The sequence below is a fragment of the Drosophila yakuba genome, chromosome 2R (assembly GCF_016746365.2).
Source record: "Drosophila yakuba strain Tai18E2 chromosome 2R, Prin_Dyak_Tai18E2_2.1, whole genome shotgun sequence".
NCBI classification, from domain to species: Eukaryota; Metazoa; Arthropoda; class Insecta; order Diptera; family Drosophilidae; genus Drosophila; species Drosophila yakuba.
Genome location: NC_052528.2, coordinates 22,365,367 through 22,377,600, shown reverse-complemented (window position 1 = coordinate 22,377,600; position 12,234 = coordinate 22,365,367). Strand labels below are relative to the sequence as shown.

The 12,234-nt window shown below is 49.0% G+C and overlaps 4 protein-coding genes across 4 annotated transcripts; 3 read left to right on the top strand and 1 right to left on the bottom strand.

Moving 5' to 3' along the window:
* The first annotated feature begins 230 nt into the window (after window positions 1-230).
* On the top strand, window positions 231-6,375 carry LOC6531897 (facilitated trehalose transporter Tret1-2 homolog). Its single transcript, XM_002092648.3, has 5 exons — window positions 231-514; window positions 2,971-3,130; window positions 3,805-3,943; window positions 4,014-4,222; window positions 5,052-6,375. Exons 1-5 carry the CDS (start codon window positions 501-503, stop codon window positions 6,129-6,131), a joined length of 1,602 nt encoding a protein of 533 aa, XP_002092684.1. The 5' UTR covers window positions 231-500; the 3' UTR covers window positions 6,132-6,375.
* A 129-nt stretch (window positions 6,376-6,504) lies between these two features.
* On the top strand, window positions 6,505-7,229 carry LOC6531896 (NTF2-related export protein). Its single transcript, XM_002092647.3, has 3 exons — window positions 6,505-6,609; window positions 6,668-6,754; window positions 6,826-7,229. The coding sequence occupies exons 1-3, from the start codon at window positions 6,601-6,603 to the stop codon at window positions 7,129-7,131; spliced, it is 402 nt and encodes a 133-aa protein (XP_002092683.1). The 5' UTR covers window positions 6,505-6,600; the 3' UTR covers window positions 7,132-7,229.
* On the bottom strand, window positions 7,175-9,296 carry LOC6531895 (gastrulation defective protein 1 homolog). Its single transcript, XM_002092646.4, has one exon. It carries the CDS (start codon window positions 9,192-9,194, stop codon window positions 7,227-7,229), a length of 1,968 nt encoding a protein of 655 aa, XP_002092682.1. The 5' UTR covers window positions 9,195-9,296; the 3' UTR covers window positions 7,175-7,226.
* Window positions 9,297-9,564: 268 nt separating this feature from the next.
* LOC6531894 (FACT complex subunit Ssrp1) lies at window positions 9,565-12,211 on the top strand. Its single transcript, XM_002092645.4, has 3 exons — window positions 9,565-9,760; window positions 9,840-11,414; window positions 11,473-12,211. The coding sequence occupies exons 1-3, from the start codon at window positions 9,707-9,709 to the stop codon at window positions 12,022-12,024; spliced, it is 2,181 nt and encodes a 726-aa protein (XP_002092681.1). The 5' UTR covers window positions 9,565-9,706; the 3' UTR covers window positions 12,025-12,211.
* Window positions 12,212-12,234: the final 23 nt, after the last annotated feature.

Below are 12,234 nucleotides of genomic sequence, written 5' to 3'. Positions count from 1 at the left end.
AGTAACTGTTCTGGCGGTCAGCTGTGCTGATGGTCAAGCAAAGCAAGAATCTTTTCGCAAGCATGCTTTGCGAGCAGGCGCGTGCGAGCGAGAAGGCAGCGTACGGCGGCGTGCAAAAAGAGAGAGACAGAGCGAGTGCAAATTTGCTTTGGCTTTGCGTGTGTGCGTGTTGCGATCGCAGCGTCAGCGTCGATCGCTGCTCATAAATAAAAAGCCGCAGCGAAGCCGCTTTGCCAGCCAGTGTGCGTTTGCTTTTTGGCATGAAATGAAATTGTCGCTGCTCCGCGTGACCCGCTTTTCTCGCAGTGTATGCCAGTGTTTTCCCGGAGATTGTTGATATATCACCACGCGATCGAGTGCTTTGCTTAGCGAAATTATCTGAGGCAGGCGATTTAATTCGCGACTACTTCGTTACATAAAGGGCAACGGAAAGCGGAGGATTTCCATAGATTAATTGCAAAACTGCTTGGACTAATTTGCCTACATTATAGCCGGGCAAAATGAGTGTCGAAAGGTAATGAAACATATCAAAACAATGCCAGTTCGTGTATTTGTGCTAAACACTCGGTGTCGTCCAGTCATCGCTGCTTTCTGCGGACCTACTGTCTGTGTCTGGTCAGCTAAAAATACCCCCTTCGACTTTAAACCCCAGCCACCGCAAACAAGTTTTCGGTTTCTTTCGGTTGTGTCAGCTGTCTCAGGTGGGTGCATTCGTGTTGCTAGGGTCCGTGGTCATCGGAAAGGTTCTGAAAGGTACTCCAGATGCGAGATTGTGGCTACATGTTGGGCCCCTTCGATGCCAGCTAATCGAGTTTCCAATAAAAATATAAAAAAGAATCTTATCACTACATTACTAACTGCCAGCCAGATTCGTCTATGGGTTTTTTGGCCAAAGTGCTTGGTGATCAACGAAATGGTCTCAGAGGAAAGATTTCACTTACTTCAGCGAAGATAGTAAATAATATTAGTTTCGAATTGAGGAAAGGTTGATAAGATACGCTGGTATTTACCAGACAAAACACGTGTTCATTGAAAACAAAAGTACATTTTTCGGTCTCAGACAAAATTTATAGAGCTATTTGCATTGTTTTGAAATGTGCACAGACTTTATTTACAGCTTATCAAGTCTCACGATGAGTTGAAATATTTCAACACCGATTAGCACATCAATCAATGGCTCAATTTCGTTGCCTTATTGAAATTAATGAAAATTGAATTGAGCCCAGCAGGCTCTTTAAGTCCTTGCACATTAAATGTAAATATTGATTGATTCGAAATTACTCATCGGCGTAATGATGGAATTTCACTTCTGGAACCTCCCTAATTGGATTGGTTAACCCCCCATTAATTTGTGATAAGCCCGCTGCTTACGGCTTGAATTACTGCTAACCGAGATTCTACCCATATCTTATCTTGAACTTTGGCATCTGGTGTGCCAATTAAATTCAGTTTAGTTCGGCTATTACGCATACGCCGCGTATACCGGAACCACCATGCCAACCAGTGGTGAAATGAATCCTCGATTGAGTGGCATGGCGCCACCAGCTGACTGGCCTTACCCCTTCTTCGGCGCTCCACAAAAATTGCCCCAATTAAGCCAAATCATTTGCGGGCTGCCCATTCGATTGGTTTACTCGCCCCAATGATTGTTTTACTGGAGTGTGTGTCCATGTGGTATAAATTATCTAATTTGTGGTGTCAACAGTGGGCGAGCGTTTCGGTTTATAGAATCTGTATCCGCAGAATCGTGCAGGCGACTCTTTCAATTCACACATCGGAACACATATTGATGGGCAAACAGCAGTGGACTTCAGTCACGCCGATTGAAAGTGATTGGAAAGTTTGCCTGGCAATTTAAGGATCATTGTGGGCCTATTTTCTCGAATCAGGTGCACTTTATTTTCGTTTGTTTTGGTACATTGAACCGCTGACATTATCTGCGGCACTTCCTTAATCAATCGCTTGAAGCAGACGATTCTGCCGGCGATACTGCCGTGTTATACGGCCCAAGTCCAACACTTTGAAATGTTTTGTTTTGCCAAAGATCGCCTTACTTTGTTTTCCACATTCCCCTCACGATTGACAGACTTATGGAGCTACCAATGCTACGGGTGAGTTTTAGGCGTCCAAGGTTTGCATTTTGCAGATCAATGGCAGCGCAAAGGGGAAGTATTCAGATTTTTTTGGGCCTATGAATATCATAATATTGTATTGTATAATTTATATTGTATATCAAAATTGTCCATCAATTTGGCAAACTGTGCCACAAATATTTATATTGGCCAAAGAGGAAGAAAGTTTGATTCGGTTCATTAAACGTGACTCCAAATTGACCTTGGCGAGCGATAAAAAATACATTAACATTATTTAAGCAGTTGAAACACAAGCAAAACAAAAAAGCTTTTGGCAAAAGAGCGAGAGATCGAAACGCTCAAAAATCGCAGTGTTTTTGTGCGTTTCCCATATTTCTTATCGCTCAGCCAAAACAAACTCAGCTGGTTTCTGCTGCTAAAAGTGACGTATACCTGCTCTTCTTATCACGGGAGGCTTCTCGCGCTTTACTTTGCCGTGAGTCAAGTGCGAGCTGCCCGGATTAAAGTGCAACTAAATGTGGTAGAAGCAAGAAAGGGGAATGGGGATGGGGATTGGGGAATGGGGAATGCAAGTGGATTGATTTGAGTGGCGTGTGAAAGGGTTGCCCGCTGTGCCGATCCATGAAATTGCCAATAATTGCGAGTCATTAAGCCCATTAGGCTGGCAAAGTGTTGGAGCACCTTGATAATAAGCCAGTCCATTGTCTATGCTACCCTATAACTGAACTCACAGCTTTTTCAGGCTGGCCAGTTTCTTTCAGCTTTTAGTTTTTAATACAATTAATAAAGAGAATTTATCTGTGTCATTGTATGAATTGAAATACACCTGTATAAAGCAACTTATATTTGAATTTCTCCCTTCATCTTCCTCAACTAGAGATGACGAATATCTCAAGTTTGTGCCACACTCAAAGTCCTATCAAGTGGTCCCGGGATCTGAGTTTCAGTGCAAGAAGGCCAACTATAGCTCCAGGAAACTTTCCACCATCGACGAGCAGGACGACGATGTGGCCAACCGGCGGGGGATGATGCACCAGGTAGGTTTACAGGGTACACATTCACAAACTAAGGTAGCTGGCATATGAAAAGTATCTGAGAACGTTGCTTTCTTAAGTTAGCAGACTAAATAGAACATTTTAAGGCCCAACCCATAAAAATCCAAATGAAATTGGGGACTATAATCTTGTCAGCCACTCGTCGAACATTGGACATCTCTGGGATTTCGCCTCCTCGTGCGTGACAGATACTAAATATTCCGTGAAGGACAAAATGATAAGATACGCAATTGAACTTTCTTCACGACACGATTAGAAAACGCTTCTGTTGGGGGCTACATGTGGCGGACATGTGACGGAGCCCCTGGAATTGTACAGCACGAAATGGCACCGAGTGTCATTCAGATTCAGGGTGTCCGTGCTCGGTTTGCTGGCGTCACAAATTGATAGGGCATAGACTCTATCAATGATCAATGGTTAGCGATCCCAGATCGTTTGTCACCATCAGCGCAAATCAAAATAATGTTGTCCGTGATGCAATTGCAACTTCAATTGATGGCAATTGCTGCTGGGTTGCGGCCACATTGATGAACTGATCGTTAGATTCGATTAAAACCAGATGGCGCATGGCAACGGGAATCTATTACATAGTTGCTTACTTCGATTTATTTAAACATACAAATTACATTAGAACCCTATACTGTGTTCCCTTCTAGATTGTAGCTACCTGTGCGGTACTCTTACTTTCCGCTGGATGTGGCATGCCCATTGGCTTCTCGGCCATCCTGCTGCCCCAGCTGACGGACAACAACTCCACCGAGATACCCATTGATTTGGAAACGGGCTCCTGGATAGGTGCGTTTAACTAGATGATCAATCTGGATCTTGATTAAAAACTTACATTAATTGCTGTTTATTCCCACAGCCAGTGTCCATAGCTTGGCCACCCCATTTGGATCCCTGCTGTCGGGACCTCTGGCGGATTACATCGGTCGCCGCAGGACCCTGATCCTCTCAGTGATTCCCCTCCTCCTGGGCTGGAGCACTCTGGCGATCGCCAAGAGCATCAAGGTGGTGATCTTCGCCCGCTTCCTGTGCGGATTCGCCACCGGAATTCTGGGTGGACCCGGACAGGTGAGTAACTCAATGCCACTGGCCAGGGGTTCGTTCACACCCGGAATACCCAGAATACCAAGAATACCCGCATTACGCAGATTATGCGGAACCGGATTGTCCGAGTGACCCATTAACCGTAATCGGCGGAGCCTTGAACTCCCCCAAATGGCGCTCCCCCACTGGGAACACAAAAGAGCAGTCGTGGCAGGTGGACAGATCGTCAATTGGCCACTTGACGCTGGGTATTCCATTGTCCCGGCTCCTCCAGTCGCTTCCATTGTGTCTCAGCCGGCGCTGTTTATTTACGAGCCTCTTATGGATATGTCCGTGACTTATCCAGCGGCCAAAGTGATAACGATAGTTATCATCAGCGGCGGCGTCATCGCTGCCGGACTTTAAATGGCCAGCGCATCATTTGCATTAGAGCACACAGTATATGCGTAGTAGTTCCGGATTCTTGACCTTAGTCTATAATAACGTGGATGCGGATTACGGACAGGCGTCGGGGTGGGCGGGTGTTTTGGATGGATGAATGGGCGCGTGTTCCCCCGGCTTTCGCTTAGTTTTCATTAATGGTTCGCCGCCTGACGTGATTTACGATTTTATGATTACCGTCCAAGAGTTCCCACAGATTAAGATGTTGATGCTTTTGTGACCCTCAAATAGATCAAATTGTTTTGCTGGCGAAAGTTCTAGCTGGGTTCAAGGTGGAGGTGTATCAGAAAGTAATAGTGTTTATTTGTATTATTGATGTGTGGGAGGTTTTGTAGATGGATTAGCTGGCTTAGGATAGATAGATACTACTATGCTGTCTTTCATTTCATTATTTCCCTTTACCTTCTTAAAGGTGTACATTGCTGAAACGGCGGAGCCCAACCTGAGAAGTCTGTTGATCGGAGCTCCATATGTGGCCTACTCGTGCGGCATCCTGCTGGTCTACTCCCTGGGCTCCATGATGTACTGGCGGAGTGTGGCGTGGTGCGCCAACGTCCTGCCCCTGCTGGCCATGCTGTCCATCTCGTTTATACCGGAGACTCCGGCCTGGCTCCTCCGCAATGGCCATGAGAAGCGTGCCCTGCAAGCGCTCTCGTTCCTGCGAGGCAGCGAGATCAGTGCCCAGAAGGAGCTGAATGACATGAAGCAGCGGTTGGCCAAGGAACGAGTGACCACCAGGACGAACGAGAACATCTTCCAGCTGTGCTGCCAGCGAGTGGCCATCAAGCCACTGGTCATCGTGATCGCATTCTCCCTGCTGCAGATGTTCTCCGGCACCTTCATCGTGATCTTCTACGCCGTGGACATGATCTCCGAGTTCGGAGCGGAGTTCGACGCCAAGCAGGCGGCGATTGCTACGGCGGTTGTCCGGGTGATCTGCTGCATGGTGTTCTGCGTGATCCTGATCTTCGTTCGGCGCCGCAGGATCATGATGGTGTCGGGAATCGGTTCCGGCCTGTTCTGCCTGGTGCTGAGTGGCTATCAGTATGCCAGATTCGATCAGCCCAAAATGTCGTACGACGTTTTCGTGGGTGCAGGATGTCTGCTGGGCTACATCATCTTCAACACAGCCCTGATGGTGATGCCCGGTATCATGATCGGCGAGCTGTTCCCGGCCAGGATACGCGGAAGGACAGCCGGCGGAGTGTTTGCCTCCATGAATGTGGCATTGTTCATCTTTGCGAAGAAGTTTCCCGCCCTGCAGGCCATGCTCAAGATGCGTGGAGTGTTTCTGGTCTTCGGTGTGTCCAGTTTCCTGCTCACTGCCTTCATGTGCCTGTTCCAGCCGGAGACGAAGGGTCGCAGCCTGGAGCATATCGAGGACTACTTCAACGGGGACAACTGGCTCTGGTTCCGGCGGGATCGAGGCTACAAGACGGTCAACTTACAGCCCCTGGAGCCACTGAAGGACACCCGGGGGTTGGAGGCCTAAGTCGGGGGGCTTTAGTCTTAAAACAGGTCTTAGCTTAGCTAGTTTTAGCCATACTCATAGTTCTAGCCACAGTGCCTCGTAGTCGCCCTAGACTCGCTCGATTTTCCAGTGACTCCCGATTGGGAAACTTCGACAGGGAATCTTCAAATGTTAAGTTACCAATTCAAATTGTGATCGCTATGCTTTAAATTGTATCTAATTGTTAATTAAAATTATGATTAGAAATAAACAACTTTAAAACTTAGAGCCGTTTTTATTTCTCTGGGATAAGTCGAATTTAATTATAAACTTGTTTTTAAGTCTGTGTTAGACTTTAAGCTCTTTAGATTTTCAAATAATTATTGGGGGTACTCATTATTAACGGATGAAACGGATATGCCTTTCAAATGATAATACTAATATTTTTCTACGAGAGTATTTTTTTTGCTCAATCAAGAACGGTCACTCTAATTGAAGAACTGCGGGAAACATGAACAGCGTGAGTTGGAAATATTTTGTTATTTTAGCAATATAAAAGAGCAATCATTTTTTTAAAGGATATTAAAGCCAAGGTCGAGAGCTGCGCACGTACTGCGGACACCTTTACGCGTCTGTACTACGCCTCTGTGGACAACCGACGCCATGTAAGTAGAGATTCCGCCTGGAAAGTCTGCATTTCATGGAAAAACGAAACTCAAATGAAATCCGCTTCCAGCAAATAGGACGTCTCTATTTGGACAACGCCACCCTCAGCTGGAATGGAAATGGCGCCACCGGTCGCCAGATGATCGAGAGCTACTTCCTGGAGCTGCCCACCTCCAACCACCAGTTGAACACCCTGGACGCCCAGCCCATTCTCGATCCGGCTGTGGCCAACCAGCTGACCTACCTGATCATGGCCGGCGGCACCGTCAAGTTCGCCCATCAGCCGATACGCAACTTCCAGCAGACATTCATCGTGACCGCCGAGAACGACAAGTGGAAGGTGGCCTCCGATTGCTACCGACTGCAGGAGGTGTGAGACCTACTCACTTGTTGTAATTTAAGCTAAGCTAAAGATCTTACGTCGTAACGAGTTTATTTACATTTCTAAGCTCTTATAAATAGATTGACTACCTATTTGTCCGCCTCTGTCTTGGGCTTCTTGGTGGCCGGCTCGTCGGCGGGCAGTTTCTCGGAGAAGATGGCCTTTGGCTGCGTCTGCTTGTAGGCCGGAGCTATCCAGTAGGGATTCTCGGCTGCGTCCTTGGCGTACTTCAAGATGGCTTCCCTGGGATCCTGGTCGTCGTCCACCCGCTTGCTCAGGCCAAGATTACGGATGACATAGGAGGAGAGAGTGCCGCCGGAGCTGGCCACGCGGCCACCCTGACCGCTGGTGATGGGCAGGTCCGGTCGCTGGGACTTGACGGGATCCATGCGGGCCTTCTCCATTCGCTTGCGCGAGGTGCGGGACTTCTCCTGCCTGAACAAGGGTAGGGCGTGCGGCGTAATGATCTGAGAGACTCCCACCATCTCCATGGGCTGTCTCTTGCGATGCGTCTTTACAACGCACAACTTGGCGCCCCGGATGCTGCGCTGCTCATCGTAATAGCACTTAATGGTTCCGTTTCCACAGCTCACGAACAGTTGGTTGAGTTTTGGGTGCCAAAGGGTTTTCACCACGTGCGCGTTGGACACGGGAATCCGCTGCACTTCCTCGTAACTCTTAGTACTGTAGAAATATAGATTCGCTTCGGCCTGGCCCTTGGGCAGCGATTCTCCGGTGACCAGCAGCCGGTCGTCCGGACTGAAGCAGCAATCTGTTGTATCGTAGCGGGAGAACAGATTCGTCCAGGTATGTAGCGGCTGTTTGAACTGCCGCAGATCCCAAAGCTTCATGGTCTCGTCGTTGCTGCGAGTGGCCAACTGCTGACCCATGTACGAGAACATAATGGAGGTGATCTCTGAGCCCTTCTGATGCGCATCCCTGACGCAGTGCGTGGTGTTCACAAACATCTTGCGCGTGTCCCAGGTCTGAATAGAACCATCCACACATCCCGCTGCTATGAGTGTGGCGTCCCTGTTGAAGTTACACGATGCTGCGTTGGTGCGGAGGCCTCCCTGTGCCCTTGTCTTGATCACCTGCACCTGCTCCTTGGACTTCAATCCCTGCCAGATGCGCAGAGTCCCGTCCAGAGCTGCGGTCAGGAACTGCTCCCTGTTAAATGGATGCCAGCAGCCGGAGGTCAACTGTGCCACGTGACCCTTGGTGCGGGACATGTCCGAGATATACTGATCGCCCTTGCAGCACTCCAGTTTCTCGAATCCATCGCGGTCCAGGACCTTGGCCTGGGCGTTTCCTGAGATGACCAGAATCATGTCGCCGGTCACGGAGTATTGGAGAGAGCGTATGGGATGGTTTTCGCACGGCTGTAGCTGCCGGAAGCTTCGCATGCCCGAGTCCATGCCGGCAAAGTCCCAGAAGCACATGTCGTAGTCTATGGAACCGGAGACCAAGCGGGCACCCGAGGGATCGCCAGCCAGGGCAAGGACAGCTCGGGAACCGTGCTGCATCTGCACCTCGTGGGTGTAAGGTATGCGTTTTGCAAGGCTTTGTTCGTCATCTGAATCTTCATCGGAAGAATCATCATCGTCATCAGAGTCTTCGTCTTTGGACGCTTCCTTTGTGGTTTTCTCCTTGTCTGTGGTCACAGCTGGTGGTAAGGGACCTATGACTTCCTCCTCTTCCTCGCCTTCCTTAACATCATCTTCCGGTTTGGGCTCCTCCTTTTTCTTGTCCATTCCCGGGCGGGTTACTCTCGCCTTTTCGATCTGCTCGTTGATGTCGAACACCTTGGCTGCCTTGCGACCGAACCCGCTGATGCCCATCACTTCCTTGAGGTGCTGACTCTCCAGATCCTCGGCCACATCCTCGATCTGCCGAATCATCTGCTGCTTGTCCATTTTCTTGAATCCTCCGCCATCTCCGCCGGCTTCAGTGGACACCTTTGCATCTTCCCTCTCGGTTTCATTGGATTTAGGCTCTGCGGGCGCCTTGTTTACATTCAGTTGGATTTTCCCGAAGGAAATTTTACCGCGTTGCATAGTCTTAAGCCTCCACGTTTAGTGAATTTCAAAATTTTTAGTAAAACTATTGTTATTCCTCTGGAAATATACGGCTATTTTGTAAACAAGGAATGAGAGTGACCGTTGTCAATCCGAATACCAATTCGGTATTTTAAAAGATCTACAGAATTGGTTTGGTATACTATAGTGCTTAGATTAGTTTATTATTATTTAACAATTCATGGAAGACTTACATTTAAATGTTTATGTAATACATACATATTGGTAATACTGGAAGCTACTGAGTAGAAATATTAAAAGCTTATTTTGCTTATTTTCGATCTGTACATTAAAAGTAGTGCACCCAAAAATACCGAACACAAGTACGGTCACTTTGATTGCGTTTGGCTGCCAGCGGCGTCTAACCTAAAATTAGGCGCGCAGTGTTGTTTTTTGTCGGCCGGAATTATTGCAAATTGGAGAGGATTTCGCAAGGCGGCGTAATTTATTGTTAATCTATTATTTAGTTACTTGAGCAGCAGAAGCGAAGGATGACGGACTCGCTGGAGTACAACGACATAAACGCCGAAGTGCGCGGCGTCTTGGTGAGTCGCAAAAAACCCGGCGTATTTTCGCACATTTCGCCTGACTGTGGTTTCCCATTCCCCTCTCCTTGCAAAAAAGTGTTCCGGACGCCTGAAGCTGACCGATCAGAATATCATCTTTAAGAACACAAAGACCGGCAAGGTGGAGCAGATCTCGGCAGAGGACATAGACCTGATCAATTCGCAGAAGTTCGTGGGCACCTGGGGACTGAGGGTGTTCACCAAAAGCGGGGTGCTCCACCGCTTCACGGGATTCCGCGACAGCGAGCACGAGAAGCTGGGCAAGTTTATTAAGGATGCCTACTCGCAGGAGATGGTCGAGAAGGAGATGTGCGTCAAGGGCTGGAACTGGGGCACCGCTCGCTTCATGGGCTCTGTCCTGAGCTTCGACAAGGAGTCGAAGACCATCTTCGAGGTGCCGCTGTCGCACGTTTCGCAGTGCGTGACTGGCAAAAACGAGGTCACCCTGGAGTTCCACCAGAACGACGATGCGCCGGTGGGTCTGCTTGAGATGCGGTTCCACATACCCGCCGTGGAGTCGGCCGAGGAGGATCCGGTGGACAAGTTCCATCAGAACGTGATGAGCAAGGCCTCAGTCATCTCGGCTTCGGGCGAGTCCATCGCCATATTTAGGGAGATCCAAATCCTCACGCCTCGTGGTCGCTACGACATCAAGATCTTCTCCACCTTCTTCCAACTGCACGGTAAGACGTTCGACTACAAGATTCCCATGGACTCGGTGCTGCGGCTCTTCATGCTGCCCCACAAGGACAGTCGACAGATGTTCTTTGTGCTCTCCTTGGATCCGCCCATCAAGCAGGGACAGACGCGCTACCACTACCTGGTCCTGCTGTTCGCTCCCGATGAGGAGACCACCATTGAGCTGCCCTTCTCGGAGGCCGAGTTACGCGACAAGTACGAGGGCAAGCTGGAGAAGGAGATCTCCGGGCCGGTGTACGAGGTTATGGGCAAGGTGATGAAGGTGCTGATCGGTCGAAAAATTACCGGACCTGGTAACTTTATCGGACACTCCGGCACGGCTGCAGTGGGCTGCTCCTTCAAGGCCGCAGCTGGATATCTGTATCCCCTGGAGCGAGGATTCATCTATATCCACAAGCCACCGCTGCATATCCGCTTTGAGGAGATTAGTTCTGTGAACTTTGCCCGCAGTGGCGGATCCACGCGATCTTTTGACTTCGAGGTGACGCTCAAAAATGGAACTGTCCACATCTTCTCCTCCATCGAGAAGGAGGAGTACGCCAAGCTCTTCGACTTCATCACACAGAAGAAGTTGCATGTCAGCAACATGGGCAAGGACAAGAGCGGCTACAAGGACGTGGACTTTGGCGATTCGGACAACGAGAACGAACCGGATGCCTATCTGGCTCGCCTCAAGGCTGAGGCCAGGGAAAAGGAGGAGGACGACGACGATGGCGACGACTCGGATGAGGAGTCCACGGATGAGGACTTCAAGCCCAACGAGAACGAGTCCGATGTGGCCGAGGAGTATGACAGTAATGTGGAGAGTGATTCGGACGACGACAGCGATGCCAGTGGCGGCGGAGGCGACAGCGATGGCGCCAAGAAAAGGAAAGAGAAGAAGTCCGAAAAGAAAGAGAAAAAGGAGAAAAAACACAAGGAGAAGGAGCGAACAGTAAGTAAAGTTCGTTTATTATTATAGCTTATAGAAACATATTTTTTTGTCTTGATAGAAAAAAGCCTCCAAGAAGAAGGACTCGGGCAAACCAAAGCGCGCCACAACCGCTTTCATGCTATGGCTGAACGACACGCGCGAGAGCATTAAGAGGGATAATCCGGGCATTAAGGTGACCGAGATCGCCAAGAAGGGAGGCGAGATGTGGAAGGAGCTGAAGGACAAGTCCAAGTGGGAGGATGCGGCGGCCAAGGACAAGCAGCGCTACCACGACGAGATGCGCAACTACAAGCCAGAAGCGGGCGGTGGCAGCGACAACGAGAAGGGTGGAAAGTCCACCAAGAAGCGCAAGACGGAGCCATCTCCATCCAAGAAGGCGAATACCTCCGGCAGCGGCTTCAAGAGCAAGGAGTACATTTCGGACGATGACTCCACTAGCTCCGACGACGAGAAGGACAATGAGCCCTCCAAGAAGAAGAGTAAGCCCCCATCCGATGGCGATGCCAAAAAGAAGAAGGCCAAGAGCGAGAGCGAAGCAGAGGAGAGCGAGGAGGCCAGCAATGCCAGCGATGAGGATGAGGAGGATGAGGAAGATGAGGCAAGCGATTAGGCCCATAAACACAACAAAACAATTCCATAAACACGCCTCAAACACCCATGTTCCCAATCTAGTTTACATACGTCTAGTTAAGTTAAGTGCTGCCTGTTGGATACAGACCAATACGTTTTTGTTTAATTAAAACTCAACAACAAATCGAAAGCTGAAGTAATTAAACACAATTGATAATTGCCTGTAATGATGGATATCAATCGGTTATTT